This window comes from Urocitellus parryii, chromosome 9, assembly GCF_045843805.1.
Source record: "Urocitellus parryii isolate mUroPar1 chromosome 9, mUroPar1.hap1, whole genome shotgun sequence".
Lineage (NCBI taxonomy): Eukaryota > Metazoa > Chordata > Mammalia > Rodentia > Sciuridae > Urocitellus > Urocitellus parryii.
Window position 1 is genome coordinate 9,344,671 of NC_135539.1, and position 15,769 is coordinate 9,360,439.

Below are 15,769 nucleotides of genomic sequence, written 5' to 3' on the forward strand. Positions count from 1 at the left end.
GAGAGCAGTGATACCACCCGGTGACAGTTCCTGCCGTCTGTTGCTAGAAGTCAGGGTCCAGGCAGTTTTTCTCTGGCTTGTGGCTTTGTTCATGTGAGAATTTGGAGTTTGAGAGCTGACCTGTGGAGGAGCTGGTGAAATCTTGTCTTTCAGATTGTGGGCTGGAAAGTTGTGTTTTTCATAACAAGATGGCCCAGCTGCAATTCCAAGCTGTGTCTGGGAACTGCTGCCCCTTTGTCTTTGCCAGCGATTGGTCATGCAGTCGCTAGGGCCTTCAGAAAGTACTTCTTAGATTCCCCCTTTGTCAACGAAGGGAGCCCAGAAATCTTCATTTTTCAGAAAGAAACCCTCCAGGTGACTCATGATCAGATGGGACTGAGCCCCTGGTCCACACCATGCCCCTCCTCTCTATTGGGTAGGATAGACTTACCTTCTGTGACCACAAAGGGGGTCAGCTTTTGACCCACCCAGGATGTCTGGGTAAAGGCCTCAGAGAGTAGGGCCACAGGTCCACATACCTACTCTATCTCTTCCTGACCCTGACACTTCAGCTCTTTCAAACCTTGACAGCCTCACCTGTGAGGAAGGTGTGCCCACCTGCAGGGAGGCTGTGGGGATTCCTAAAGCCTGCAGAGGGCTGGTATGCAGTTGGTGCTCACAAGTGTGTTAGGGCAGTGTGGATGTTGGCTAGTGCCAGGGAGTTGTTATAGAGGGTTTCCAGACGCCTCCCACAGCCACTGTGAACTGGGCCAGAAGACAGTGGAGGGTTCCCTTCGGTGGTAGATGGATTCTGAACCATCTAAGTAAGTGTTCTTAGAGAATTTGAGGATGTGACCAGAACAGCCTCAGATTCTATGGACACTTGGACAGAGAGAGGTGTCTCATTCTCAAGCAAGAAACATCTGATTTCTTAGCTCAAAGAGGGTGAGGCATTATTTACTTGGATGCAATGGCATGGAACATTCTAGTATGAAAAGAAATACCAGAGGCTTAAAAAAAAACAATTTATAATCCTTTCATGATTTGGCAGGTAATTATGATAATCCCTGGGATTTTCGCAGATTTAAAGCTTTTTCAACCACATTATTTTTGGAGATCATCTTCCCTGATACTCCAGCTGGAAGAGATTTCTCATTCCCCTGAAACTCCCAAGGCATCATCTTCCAAGTCCCAACTTAAATGTCACCTTCTGGAAGACACTATCCCCCATCTTCTAGGCTAGGGCTACTAAATAGATGTCATGTGCTAGGCCAAGCCCCTGACTGATTGGTCAAGGCTGCCTGGGGATCCTCTAAAGGAATATTGTGATGGATTAGTGCTGTCTGCCAAAGGGGCAGTCAGTAGGAATGTAGGGAACCCTGGGATAGTTAACCAGTCCCCTGTGAGCATTTAGGCAAGTTCTAGCCATTGGCAGTTGAATTCGTGCTTTGAGCGCATGTGCAGGAAGACAGGCAGGTGACCGTGCAGCAGGGATTTGCTAAACCAAAGACGGAGACTTCCAAACATTGATAGATACTGAGCAGCCTTGGTACTCAAACTCCTTACATCTCTCTAGCCAGAGGATGAAACCCAAAGGGTGACTCATAGGCTGACACCTGATCGGTTGTGTACCTTCCTGGCACAGCTGAGGGCCACATCTTCCTCTAGCCTCTGGTTCCCCTCAGGCCTTTCTGAGAACCAAGTCTCCATGCCTCATCCTTTGGCTCATCCTGGGTGCTGGGAGCTATCAGCCATGTTCATTGTCTCTCCACCTGGCTTTGACTTTTGATTTGTCACTGTCATTGGTGTCAATAAATGGTACTTCTTCCTAAAGATTTTCAGGGTAATTGCCATGGAACAAAACCACAAAGAGCAGAAAGAGTCATGAACCTCAAACTGGCCCTGAGCGTTGACAATCCAGAACATGTGTCTGGTGGGGATGTAGGGAGGGGTTTGCCCCTGAAGACTGTGTGGCACACAAGGTCCATTAGATGGCGACTCCTGAGTGTCTCTTGGAGAGCCCTTCTCTGACACCCGTCTTCCCTCAAGTGGCTCTATCGCGGTTTCTCTGACCAAATGTAACAGCATGTGAATTGTGTGGTTAGCGACCTGGCAGATGGTTAGCAACTCCGCGACGTTCTTGCTTTGGGGACAGTGAGTTTCCCCATAGTCACCCAGCTCCCTAATGTGGTACATCCTGTTCAGGAGGCACGATCTTTGGGGAGGGCCCTTTTCCAGCTGATCTCTAGAGACCTGCTTCTTGGTCTCCTCTACCCTGTCTCCGACATCAGTACCCGTTGTGGAAAGCTGCTCCTGTGCTCAGCATTCACCCTGCCACACCTGTGAAGTGCACTCTTGTTTCCTCTGCATGGTGGCCCAGTGAGGCCAGAGTGGAGTTTGATCCCCATTTTGTAGATGATGAGCTTCAGGCTTATGGGGGCTCCTGTCTTGCACCAAGCACACTGTCAGTAGCCAAATGGGCCCAGTCCTGTTTCACGCCAAAGCTTGACCTTATCCCCCTCTCAACTTCCTGCCAGCCTCTGGTACCTGCCTTTGCACCTACAGTTTCCTTTGCTACCTGGTGACTTCCTAGACCTTAGCATGAGTATGGAATTCGCGTCCTGTAGGGCTGAGTGACATTAGGGAGACACTGAGAGCAACAGGTGGGATTGAAGAGAGGAGTTAGGATTTCATCCTTAGGGTGGGGGAAACATTGAAGGTATTGAAAAAAAAAAAAAAAAAGGTGACAATATGAGATGTGACTTTGGAAGAACACTGCTACTTGGGGCAGAGTGGATGGTGACAACCTATTCTCTCTGTAACCCATTTCCTGCATTTCTCTCTGGCCACTGTAAATAAGATGATCACAGGAGACCCGTGTGTGCCCTGCAAGCTTGATGAAAATTTCAGGTGGCAGTGGTTTTGCAGCCTACTGGGAAATACTTGTGATCTCCGAGGCGTCTCTTAGTCTTGAATTTGTTTCTAGTTGTGCTAGAGTTTGGGGATGATTATTTGAGAAACAGGGAGCTTCATGGTTTATGTAAGAGGAAGGCTGTTTATTCCAGTGACTGGCTACAGGAACATGCAGTAGAGAAGCTCAGTTTTGGAGGTGGGCTTGATGCCACAGTTTCATGATGAAATTATTTCATCAAGTTATGTCTTCTCCGTTGCATTGGGTCCCTCCCTCATTGCCCAGTGAAATGGGTGTTTGAATGTGGTCCAGTCCATCTTCTGGCTGCAAAAGGGAACCTGGGTTTTGAAAGCTCATGACAAACAGCACCTGAACCTGGAATATTCGATGTTTCGTGCATTGATGGGCAGCTGCGGCAGCACTCTGTTCCCACTGCCAAACAATGGAGAGGCAAGACTACAAAACTGTCTTTGCTTTTGGAATGACAGTGGCATTTGTTTAGACTGTAACTTTGTGGGGCCCATTAGCAGGTGTTTGTGTGCTCCTGGTGGCTGTGTAGTAAGTGGATCACAGCCCCGAGGAAGCTCATGGAGGGTTTGTGTGATTCTTGTGTGAGGATTCACTCAGATGTTATTAGAGATGCTGTATTGGTTTGTTAAAGGCTGAAAGAGGATCGACGTAAGCTTTCCTTACACAAAAGGAGTAAGGCAACTGGGAAATACTAATTTGGGGTCTTAAAGAAAAAAGCTGATGATATGGCTCAGTGACGTTGTTTCCCGTGGCTAATTGCACGCTTCTTGTACTATCTCTGGGCAATTTTCACTTAGTGTTGCACATAGTTTGGGGGGACACCTTGGAACAAGGGAGTGCATTGGAGTTGATATAAGTGTCCCAGGGACAGGAGTTGGATACATTTTTTGCTGATGGCGCAATGGCTCTTTTGTTTCAGTGAGGAACGTCTGACTCTCTTAAGGAGTTTAACTCTTTAGAGTTTCATTGGGATACACAAGAGAGTACTCATGGCTGAGAGACCAAAGGAAGGAAAAGTAGAGAACGGGAGGGTAGCGCCCTGAGGCAGACCCCGGTGCCCCTCTTTCCCTCTCTGACTTTTGCCCTTAGTGTGAGGGAGGAGCAGAAGGCAGGCCTCCCTTTGTTGCTCCAGGGGAGACCCGACTTAGTGGCCCTGCCTGCCCCCACAGAGCTGCTCCCTTCCTCATTCCCACAGTGGGTTTGTATCTCCCATAACCTACCCCAAGAGGCCCAGTAGCCCCGTGGATGAGCACTCCTCAGTCGGTGCTCAGGGCTCTGTCCAGGGAGCTGAGCTCTTGGGCAGGGCAGGGGCCAGGCTGAGTGAGGGTCTCCTCCACCTCACGTTCCACAGCTTCCCTGGAAGGTGCTTGTGGGAGTCTTCTTGCTGGGTTCTGTGACAGCACAGTAGAATGACACCTCACGTTTCTCTACAATGTTTAAAGAAACTGTAGTTGAGTGGCTATACATTGATATAGCCTACCATATAGCCACCTCCATTTTCATTTATTTGGTGTCAGCCCAAATAATTCAGTTTAGAGAAGTTCCCCTGCTAACTGCGGGCCTGAAGGGTGCATCTGGGCACCATGCAATGGCAGGATCATAGCGCACAGCCAGGGCTCTGGTCTGCCCTTTGCCAGCGGCATGACCTTGAGCAAACAGCTTAGACTCCTGATATGCAGCTTTTCTTTCTGTGATGTGGGAGTAGCAGTCTCTGCCTCCCAGAAAGCCTGTGGTGAAGCCAGGAGGCACATATGGCGGGGTTATCCTGCCATGCAATTGGCAGCGACTGGGATATAGTTGTGCACTGGCTGTTGTGTCCATCACCATAGTTGGCACCACCCTAGAGAAGACTCTGGCTCTGCGTTCCTAGTTTTCAGAACGGTTGCAGTCACTCTCATTGTGCTGTTAGTAGGGACATTCTGGACACACATGGCACAGCTTAGGGAGAAAACACCTTTCTAGAAAAATCAAGCCTATGTTCCAAGGTCTAGATATGGTTAGATACAGCCAGATTTTGACCATGAACTGTGGCCTGGCACCTCCAAAGTGTTAAAATCAAGCAAATCAAACTGTATTCTACTTTCGAGTGGATTTGCGTATCTCATAGGTAAGCAACGCCATCGTCTCTAGCCCCAGCCCTGCTGAACCACAGCAGGAATAAGGACATAGGAGCGGGGAAAGGCCATGGGGGAAGGTCTGCCTCTGGGTGCTAAGGTGTGATGCTTGTCTTTTCCAGGTGGCAGAGATGCATGGAGAGCTGATCGAGTTCAACGAGCGCCTGCACAGGGCCTTGGTGGCCAAGGAAGCTCTGGTGTCCCAGATGAGGCAGGAGCTCATCGACCTCCGGGGCCCGGTGAGTGTTCCCTGCTGGTGGGTCTAGCCTTGCCATCTGCCCTCTCTCCCCGTCTACTGGCCTGCATGGCCCACAGCCCCATTGATTTGTTTGGTGTGTGCATCACTGGTAGTATCAAGGCTGTGGGGGAGCACAGACACTCCAGAAGGCAGCTCCTTGTCCCCACTGTCCAGAGTGAACTACAGGACCCTGGGACCTCGCTCTTTCACGGGTGGGAAGAGGTGGAATACATGCAGTGGTTCAAATTCTGCAGCCACGTGCCCTGTTACTCTAATAGTCTGACATTGGCACAGAGCCTTCCCCTCCAGGTTTTATACTTTAGTACACTTATTTCCACGAGTAGCCTGGGTTTTGTGTTCTTTGCTTGACTCATGTGATAGTATGTGTCATATCTGTTTGTCACTTGTTTTTAATTCAGTATTGTGGTTTGAGGAGTGCATCCCATGTCCATCTAGCCATGGGGATTTTCAAGCACAGCAGTGCTGATGCTTTGAATTGTGTGGTTCTCCATCATGGGGGCTGCCCCTTGCACTGGGGGTCCCTGGTTTCCACTCCCCAGAAGGCAGTAGCCTCACCTCCCCCAGTTGTGACAACCACATATGGCTTCTGACATTGCTCAGTGTCCCCCTAGGGGCACAGGCACCTCTGGTTGAGAAGCCCTGATCTAGTTCATTCACTTTGTGTTGAATGAAACACTGAAATATTTTTTATCCCATCATAAGCTCATAGGTTGTTCCCTGCATTTTACTACTGAGACCCGATACTGTGAGCGGTCCAACACTGGTCCTTTGGTGCCCGCATGTAGCAGCTTCATTTTAAAACTTATTTATTGTGTAAAATGGTTGGAGCCCACGGGGAGGTGAATAACTAGAACGCACTGTTATATGTTGTCCAGTGTCAAGTGCAGCGGTTCTGAGTCATGGCCAGTCTTGTTTCAATTACTTATTCTTGCTTCCTTCTCTACACTGTGCTATATATGTCCAAAACTAAGAAAACTTAAATACTGTATCATTATCACCTCCAATTACCAATAATTCCCATTCACCATCGAATATTGGTGTTTGAATTTCCAACCATTCCATTATTTCATAATTTTTTGAATTCAGGATCATATGAGGTTCACATATTAAAATTGGCTGGTATGTCTCTTATGTGTCTTTGTCTTCCATAATTTAAAAAATTATGGTAAAAAATATATATATATAACATAAAATGCACCATCCTGACCATGTGTAGTTCAGCCCATCCCATGTTATGCAGCAAACACTCCGTCTTCCAGCTGAAACCATCGCCATTAATCACCGACTCCCTCCTCCTCCCCTAGAACTCGGTACCCACCGTTCTTCTGTCTCTGTGTTCAGCTGCTCCCTCGGGTTCCTCTTTGTGGTTCCTCTTTGTTCCTCCCTTATCTCTCTCCCTCTCTCCTTCCCTCTCCCTGTCCTCCCTCTCCCCTCCCCACCTCTCCCCCAATCAGCTTGTTTGCCGAAGACACCAGGTCATTTGCCTCACACCATTTACCCCTGAACCTTGCTGCCGAGCCTCTGGTGCCATTGGACACGCTCCTTCCTGTATTTCCTTAGGTTGGCACTTGGAACTGTAGGTTGAATTCAGGTTTAATTTTGCTGATGACACAGCCCCATCCTTGGGGTGGTGTTGTATGCGAGGAGAGGATAAGGTCTGCTGTCCCTCTTTGTGATATTAGCAGCCCTTTATCATCACTTCCCAGGGCCATCGTACACCTGTTTCTCTAAGTGGCCAGGTGTGGAGTTGCCAAGCTTTGGCACGTGGAACTTTTTTAGGTCCACCATCTTGCAAAGTAGATGAACCTTCGTGCGATCCTCCAGCTGTGCAAGATCTCCGCCAGCACTCTTACACCCACCAGCGCTTGAGTGCGCGAGCATCTGGGCTGTATTTCCTGGCCACAGGGAATTTGGCCGCCCTTTGGTTTGCTGCTGCCTGTTTTGGTTTCCACTCTTGTGACTGGTTTTTCAAAGCTTTGCCCATTTTTCTCTTGGATTATTTGTTTCCTCCCTGACTCTTTGCGGACCGTTTCATTTATTTTTCATTTGCGTGTGTTGTAAATATCCCCTCTCGGCCTTTGGCTTGATTACTCACTTTTAATCATGGTGAAAATTTCCAATATGCATTAAATCAAGGAGACTCATCTGAGGAAATGACATCCCCTTCAGGCAGCTTCTGCACTATCAACTCGGGGTCATTCTTCCTCGGTACACCACTTGGCCCCTTCCCAGCTCGGGTTAGTTAGATGGAGTGACGCCACCATTCCACAGGTCCACTGAGGTTCTGAGAAGTGTGCACACAGCTGGGTTCAAACTCGGATCTGAAGTCTATCTTCTCTCTTCATGCTGCACCTACTCCAGGGAATTTGGGGAGCAGGGGTAATTAGGGTCCGTGCATTAAATGTCTGTGTCCTTCTGAGCAAGTCCTGAGGGTTTCTCTGCAGTGGCTTCTCCACATTAAGGACTTGGGCAGTGTCCACTGTGGCTCCACCTGTCCATGTATCTGCAGCCCTAAGAAAGCACAGTGGAGTTGCGGGGTTCAGGAGCTCTGGTGCTGACCTCTTTTCCCCATTGTGAGTGGAGCAGACTTGAGCAGGCAAGGCTTCTTGTCTCCACCCAACTCCAAGTGTTCCCCCCTCCTCCAAGGCAGGCCTTGTGGGAGAGGGGCCCTGAGGGCAGACAAGAATTGAGCGGTGACTGTTCCTTAGAGTAGGCCCAGTCTGGACTCTGTGGTGTCCTTTATGCTGAAAGAATGGTAGATGACTACTGTCACCATGGAACTTGGTGCAGTCACCTAGCCAATATGAATGGTGAACTGCTGATATCAATTGCTGATGTTTACTGGGTAACTACTGTCTGCCAAAAATTTGATTACATACTTTTAAGCATCTGTGCTTTATTTAACCCTCATCCACCCTACAATTAATTATTTATGATCCCCATTTTGCAGAAGAGGAAACTGAGGCTTAGCAATGAGGTGACTGGCCCAGCATCCCACCATGAGAAGTGGCACATCTGGGTCTGACTTAAGATTCGATTTTTATTTTTTTTAACAGTTGAAGTTTCAAAATCTTGGACTCTTGACAAATCTTATTTTACACATGCTAAAAAAAGTCAAGTAGTTAAAAAAGGTTTTCAGTGAAAAATAAATCTCCTCTTCACTGTGGCCCCTGGGTTTTCTACCCAGAGGCAAGAAGTGTTAGGAGCCCTGGGTTTATCTTTGCAGAGGTGAGCGGTGCCTGAGTCAGTCTCGGGCACGCACCTCCGCATCTTAATTACCAGTAGCCTGCTGAATTCATTGTTCTCTGTTACTTTTTCCTCATTTAACAAGCACTTTAGAGATCTGTGTCTCACTTTATATGCAGGTCTGTCGTTCTTTTTGAGAACTGCACTGGTTTCCTTGAGCAGGCCTGACCAGCCCTCTGCTGAGGGGTTCACAGGGTTTGCCCTGCTGGCTTCCAGCAGAGTCTGGCTCGCACCCCGTGGAGTTCTGCATTCAGGCTGGAAGGTTCTGGGTGGACTCGAAGGCCCAGGTTTCTTGTCTTGCAGGGTCTTGGCTTTGGGAAGGGCTGCCACCACCTTCCAGTTCCCTCTGCCTGCAGCAGGACAGTTCTTTCCAGGGGCCAGCTTTCTTTAGGAGGCCATAATTGAGCGGGTTCCAACAACGTGTCAGGCATTGTCCTCTTATAAATGTGGCACTACAAAGGGCTTGGCCCCACCAATGTCTCCTTGTGTGCCCCTCGTGGTGCTGGGCCTCCTGTCCTCCTGGCTTTCACGCTCCGTCTCCCTATTGCTGAAATGCTGCTCTGGGCCTAGTGACCCTCCCACCATCTCCTCGTGCTTCCTCAGGATCCCTCCCGATGCCCTGGCAAGGTTAGCTCCACTTGCGTCGTGTTGACGGGGACTCTCCCTTCCCATCATGATGACTTTCCGTTGATCCATCACAGACCACTCTGCGCTTCTTTCTGCTTCCTTTGAATCCCAGTTGGTCCTCAGGGTAGGTGCTCAGCTGTGGGTCACCTCATGGAGTGGACGGTCAGATGGTGTCCAAGTCTCCCTGGGCCTCTGTGACTGCAGGCCCATCTTCTCCCTCCACTTGTGCTCCCCAGCTTCAGCCTGAATCCCTTGAGGTCCAGGACGGCCACTCACATAGAGGTGGCTCTATTTGTCACCATTTTTCCTGTAGGCGAGCTGTGATGGCAAGAAGCAGGAAAGAGTGCAATGGTCATAAGGACCTGAAGGCTGTTGGGAAGAGCTGGTCATCTCCATGGCACCCCAGGGACAGCCTTGACTTGTCATTGTTGCTTCGGGGCTACCTTGGTCATTTCCCCAGAATCAAGAGCCGGGGCAGAAGGAAGGAGGCCTTTTCCAGTCCAACATGATCTCCGGAGGCATCTCCTCCTCTGCACTGTAAGAGGCGTGTCCTTGGGAATCTCAGGCTCTGCCCCCTTCTTTTCCAGTTAGCCTGGCTCTCTGGGGGGCGGGTGAGACCTCCCCTAGGCATCCGAGTACCCCAGGGACTCAAGGGTCAAGCCAATGTGCTTATGTGGAACCTCAATTTCCTCTTTTGACAAGTGGGCATGAACATGGCACCAACCATTTAGGAGGGTCCCTAGGACACTGCCAGTGAATCAGGTACCAGACACATGACGAGGGCCCATCCCATTTTCATCTCTGAACTCCTGTGTCTGGTACTATGCTTGGCAAGTAGTAGGTGTTCAATGAATGTTTCACGATAACTTCATTTTCATAGAGCAGAGGATCACTGCAGAGATCCAATGATAATTAAGCAAAAGACAGGAGCAGGGACACAGTTTCTGCTCTAAATGTCATACTCTAAGCTCAGTTACTTATTTTAAGGAGAAGGAATTTGGGATTAAGGGTTGAATTTTTTTCCTTTTCTTTTTTTGAATATAGGTATTTTTAGGACTCTCATTATTTTTTTTTTCCCTCTGGTATAAGATGTGAATGAATGCTGGAGTTTGGTTTTTTCTTTCTTTTTTTCTTTTAAAACCCTTTTAGCAGGATTTGATTACACTCTGGGAGAACAGCTCCTAGTTTGAATAATAAATGGAGACAGGGAAATAGAACCTTGTAAAGACTGCGAGACGGAGAGGTCAATTAAAGTCACAGCGGTGAAGGCCAGACAAGCGGCTCATTAAATCCAGGGTGTTCCCACAGGGGAGCAAAAGTGGCTTTGTGTGGTGGAAGCGGGGCTCCTCTTTCTGTCTGCCCCTTAGGCAGCTTTCTTTTTCTGTCCCATTTCTGGTCACCTCCACTGAAGCAGAAGAGAGGCCTGGCCAGGTGTGGTGGCACACACCTGTCATCCCAGCAGCTTGGGAGGCTGAGGCAGGAGAATTGCAAGTTCAAAGCCAGCCTCAGCAACTTAGCAGGGCCCCGTGTAAGCAGAAATAACCAGAAATGGGAGCAGACCTCGGATCAGCAGCCGTCCTCATCAGGCAGTGGTGGGGTGGCAAGTGGCGCATTCTGTGTTTTATGGGTCCTAATGAGAGTCCATCACAGCAGAATGTTTAGTGTGACTTAATCGTTAGAGGCTTGGGACATGCTGGCCGGACAGTCAGAAAACAAGTTGTGCAGATTAAAAAATGTAAGTGGGCAAAACAGCTGTAAAAGCTTGAAACTTATTCTAACTCGGGGAAAGAGTTGTAAAAGCTTGAAACTCATTGTTACCAGGCCCAGAGCCGACATGTTTGCCTTCCCCTCCAGGACTCGAAAGATTACAGCCCAGAGCTAATGTCTACCTTCTCTCTCCCAGGACCCATTGTCCTCTCCTGGGGGCGGGGGGCTGCTGTTCTCCATTTCTTGGGGGATGTTATCTTCCACATCCTTCACCCCGTCTCAGAATAACAAAAAGGGCTGGAGGGACCCAGAGATGTGGCTGGGTGGTTAAGCACCCCTGATAGAAAAAGAAAGGAAGGAGGGAGGAAGTCTGCACAACTTGCGGTGTGTGGGGTCACTGCCCCTACTCATGACCTTGGTGCAGCTGGCTCAGTCCCCTCACCTGCCCTCCCCCACCCGCCTGCGGTGCGGTGCTGCGGTTTGCTGTGGGTGTGGGTGGTGTGCATTTTTATCCTTTCGCCTCGGGTCAACCTGGGTCATTGCCCCGGGAGGTTGTTTTCTCAGCAGAGCACACTGAGGTGTGGAGGTCTTGTGGCTCTGAAGGCTGGTGGCTTCATTCATGGTAGTTCTGAGTGGAACCCAGGGCTCCGAGGCCAGGCCCAGGCAGCTCACCCACCCCCACCTACCCCTGTCCTTTTCAAGGAAAGCCCAGTGTCTGCCGTGCCCCAGGCAGAGCGCTGTGGGTGCTCTTAAACCCCCTGGCAGGGTGCTCCAAGGCGGGTCTCCTGCCCGCACCGGCCTTACCTCCGTCTCTCCTGTTCACATGGTGCCTCAGAGTGTGTTTGTTAGTCGTATTGGTCATTTGTGTTGATGTTAAAGGGTTCTTTGAACACTTGGAATCTGGAGACAGCCGTTTTCTAAAAGCAGGACAGTGATGGAGAGGGTGGGCACACCTGGTCCACGTTGGGCGAGGTGCCTGTGATGGAAGATGTTTGAAAATTAGAGGAGGAGTGATAGGCTTTCCTGTAGGACTTCCCAGAGAGTTATTCGTGGTGCCTTGGGCCTGAGTGTAGCACCATCCCCCAAATTATTTGGCCAAGGAATAGCTTTTCTAAGATGTTCTTGGAACTGTGTTCTCAGGAATGTATTTGGAAAAACTAGGGCACAGTTAAATGCCGTGTTATTGACATGCCAGCTAGCAGGGAGCTCGCCCAAGCCTGCTGTATCTCATGGGCTGTCTTGGTGCTGAATTTGTAGGGCCAGGAGGAGAGGAGGTAACCTAGAATGGCCTTGGGGTACATTGACCTGCCCACAGTCCACGGGGTAAGCCGCGGGCCAGGTGTCCCATCCTGGATCCCACTGGCCTCCTTCCGTCTCCTCAGGTGCCCAGGGCACTGGATTTCCCTGGCTCTGACAGCCTCTTGACATTGGTTTCAGTGAGCAGCTCTTACTGGCTTTCCGAGGTACTCCCCTTTCTCTCTGTTCTCTTTCGTCCACATCTAGTTCTCTATCTGCCTCTCCCTCATCTGTCCCTTTTGTCTCCTCTGTCCCTCCCTCTCTCTTCCTCCTCATTGTCTTTTGTTGTTGTTGTTGTTACCCGGGATTGAACTCAGGGGGCACTCGACCCCTGAGCCACATCCCCAGCCCTATTTTGTGTTTCATCTAAAGACAGGGTTTCACTGAGTTGCTTAGGGCCTCGCTTTTGCTGAGGCTGGCTTTGAACTCATGATCCTCCTGCCTCAGCCTCCCAAGCTGCTGGGATTACAGGTGTGTGCCACTGCGCCTGGCCCCATTATATCTTGTTTAATAAGATTTACAATGCTGTACAGCACAACAGTTATTGCCATTCACCGTAAGCACCCCCCAACACTGCACATCTTTCTCTTATCCTTTGATGGTTCAAGACCTTCATGTTTTGTGTGGACTTCAGTGAAGCAGGTGAGTAGGATCAGCCTCTGGAACCCGCTTGTAGACTCCCCACCCCCTTCTCTCCCTGCTGCAGACCTGGCCTGTCTCTGTGGCACCTCCTGCTCCAGCGTTGTGTGTTGACTTTTCTGTTCTTCCCTGTGGGCTGAAGCCTTCCCTGAGGCGGGAACTGTGACTTCAGGTCCCTCCTTACAGCCTGGTGCATACAGCCTATGGATCCGACCCGCACCTGCAGTGTCTAGGGTAACACTGCTGACCCGCATGTTGGATTATCCAGAAAGACACCCTCCTGTTTTGCTGGGCAACAGACTCCGTTAGTCCCCCCTGTGAGCAGCCTGGTTTGTCCATGGGACACTTTCCTCCTGTTGAGGTTCCCCAGGCTGGTGGGAGAGAAAGACAAGTCATTTAAAACTCAGGGGATGAGAGAAATGGAAAAACCCCATCCCAAGTTTTGTAATAAGGTTCACTTCAGAATAAAATGCTTCCTGGGACTTTCTCGGTATCTTTAAAACCTTCCGAGGGAGAGATCTCATTTGAGGGCTGATGCTATTTAAGTATGGAAGCTTAATAGGAAATATATTTTTCAGTTGGGTGGCACTTACCGGAATATCTAATGATCAAGTACCAAATTGCCTGTGGTCCCAGAGCAGCTCTAAACATTGCATTCCAAATTTTAAGAGGCTTTTTAATTCAGCACTTGGACATCCGGGTTTTAATCGTCTGCCGTCTTGGAAGAGATTATTTTTAAAAGTGCCATTTAAGAGAAGCAACCAAAAGTATATCTCATATAGAGGCTTAACTCAGAAATTAGTTTTTGACACAAAATCGTCGGGAAAGATGCTTACAGAACCACTTTAAACCTCTCGGTGCCAGGGGATAAAAGCCCCCTCTTTGGGCCCAGCTGTTTCTCTGTCAAGGGGCAAATACCCCAAGCGATCAGTCACATGACCTTTCATATCCGTGTAAACCGTCCTGGACTCTAGGGATTATTAACTGCCAGGTCTCATTTCTGACGGCTTGTTAGGTAGCCTCTGGCCCCTGAGCTCTGCTTATTCCCACCGGTACTTGGCTCCTACGGGGAGCTCCCGGGGCTGGGGTAGGTTGAGGTGGGCTGAGCCTGGCTGGCCAAGTCCGAAGAGCGTGGAGCTTTGAAAATACATTTCCGTGAAGAGCCGGCTTAGGATCGATTGGCAAACGCGGTGTGTACGAGAGTCACCCCAGAGTGGCTGGGGCCACACTGAAGCAAACAGGAAGCACCGGCAGAGGGGCAGTCAGATCTGTGAGCTGCGCACTGCAGGGCAACTTCAGCTGGGAGTGCAGGGAGGCTTTGCTGGCCCCACTTGTGCCACCTGTCACTCATTCCTGTTTCATTGACTGCTTTATGTGGAGCGAGGCACTGCAGAGATACAGCAGGCGTGGAAGATCCAGCCTCTGCCCTTGGGGAGGCCAAAGACTGGGACACATTTGTGACACCATCTCTGATTTGACTGTGTCATGGTTTGGCATGAAGACGGTCCAGACCAGACAATCCTGATATCTTCCCTGCCACGGATTCTGAAGGAGGGTACTTCAGGATTCTGAGGCCACTTGCACCCCCACATTTTACCTCATCTCTGACCTCTAGCAGAGGTTTGTGTGTGCAGGGCTTGGGGTGACTGCTCACTGCACACCCAGCAGGAGTGATGGACAGTGACCAAGATGCTTTTGCAGTTCACAGGTCCCTCCTACTTACCACCCAAGGCCTTCCAGAAAGTGTCTCTGTTTGTCCTTTGGATTCCATCTGACCTGGGTGTATGGCTTGGAGTAATTACAATCCTGAGGGCGTGGCACAGGCTCATTGGTACAAGCAAGGCCTGCTCTGACACTTGGCCTTTGGTCTTGCTCCATGGAGACTGTTATCAGACCTCATCGTCACCTTGCCACACGGGTCATGCAGGCCCCTGGCTGCTTTGTCCCCAGGTATAGTTCACTCAGCACTTGCAATTAGGTTGTGTGTGTTGAGGGGAGAGGTCCTGTGCTGGGGGCAACCACATGGGACCCCTGCTGGGTGAGGTGGCCCCTCCTTCCAAGAGGTCACACTGTGGTGCTGCCCTGAACCATTTCATTTTGTCATCTTTCACATATGGACCCACCTAGCCCCTTCCACTCCGTCTCTACCACACTCTGCAAATTTTCTTGACCAAGACACATTCATCCAACTCCTAACTTAATTTGTTTCTCTTTCTGCTAAGTTAATGCACACAGTATTTCCAAGGATAAGTACTAACCACAGGAGTGCGCTTGCACAGACCCTCTAACTAGACATGTCCTGGGTACTTATCCTTAATTCAACACACTTCCTTCTGCAGGTCGATGGAGTTCTCTTCTGATTAGTCATACCTTGCTCACCAGTTGCTTGTCACTTTTTAATCTTCCTATTTAAAGGAAATCTTTCTTGAAAAATAAAAGCCCATCTCGACTTCCTTCTCTCCAGAACCTACCTTCATTAGCCTTGCTGAGCTGGGAGTGAGCAGCTTCAAGGGCATCTCAAGGTTGATTGTGGGAGGCTTGCTTCTCTCCTTGCAGTGAATGTGTAGAGTCTTCTAGTAAAAGTCAAGGCTGCCTTTCTGATTGTTTTTATGGAGTTGAAGTCCCTGGGCGGCAATTCTTTTGGGTCCAAAGCAGATTGTGGCTTTCTCTTTTCTTAGGGGTGAGCAGAGTACGTGAGCACATGGGAGCAGAAGGGTAAGGGATAAGGGGATCCCTGATTTAGTGGCATAAATCCCACCATTGACTGCCTGACCTGTTCTTCTGGAGATGACCTCTTCCCGAGTGGTGGGTGGCACCTTGGTAGTGCCCACCCTGCCTGTTCGTGAGCTGTAGCCGTTTTGCCCAGGAGGCCACAGAGCTGCTGCTCTGCTTTCCTCATCCACACCAAAGCAAGGGGCCAGAGCGTCAGATGTGACTGATGTCCCAGCCAGGCGTTTTGAG

General features: G+C 49.8%; 1 protein-coding gene across 1 annotated transcript in view; it reads left to right on the forward strand.

Moving 5' to 3' along the window:
- The window catches only part of Snx29 (sorting nexin 29), a 384,257-nt gene that overhangs the window by 253,865 nt on the left and 114,623 nt on the right, over positions 1-15,769 (forward strand). Inside the window, exon 16 of the mRNA XM_026385539.2 lies at positions 5,157-5,273. Coding sequence (XP_026241324.2) covers positions 5,157-5,273 — 117 coding nt within the window. The remainder of the gene's footprint in view (positions 1-5,156; positions 5,274-15,769) is intronic.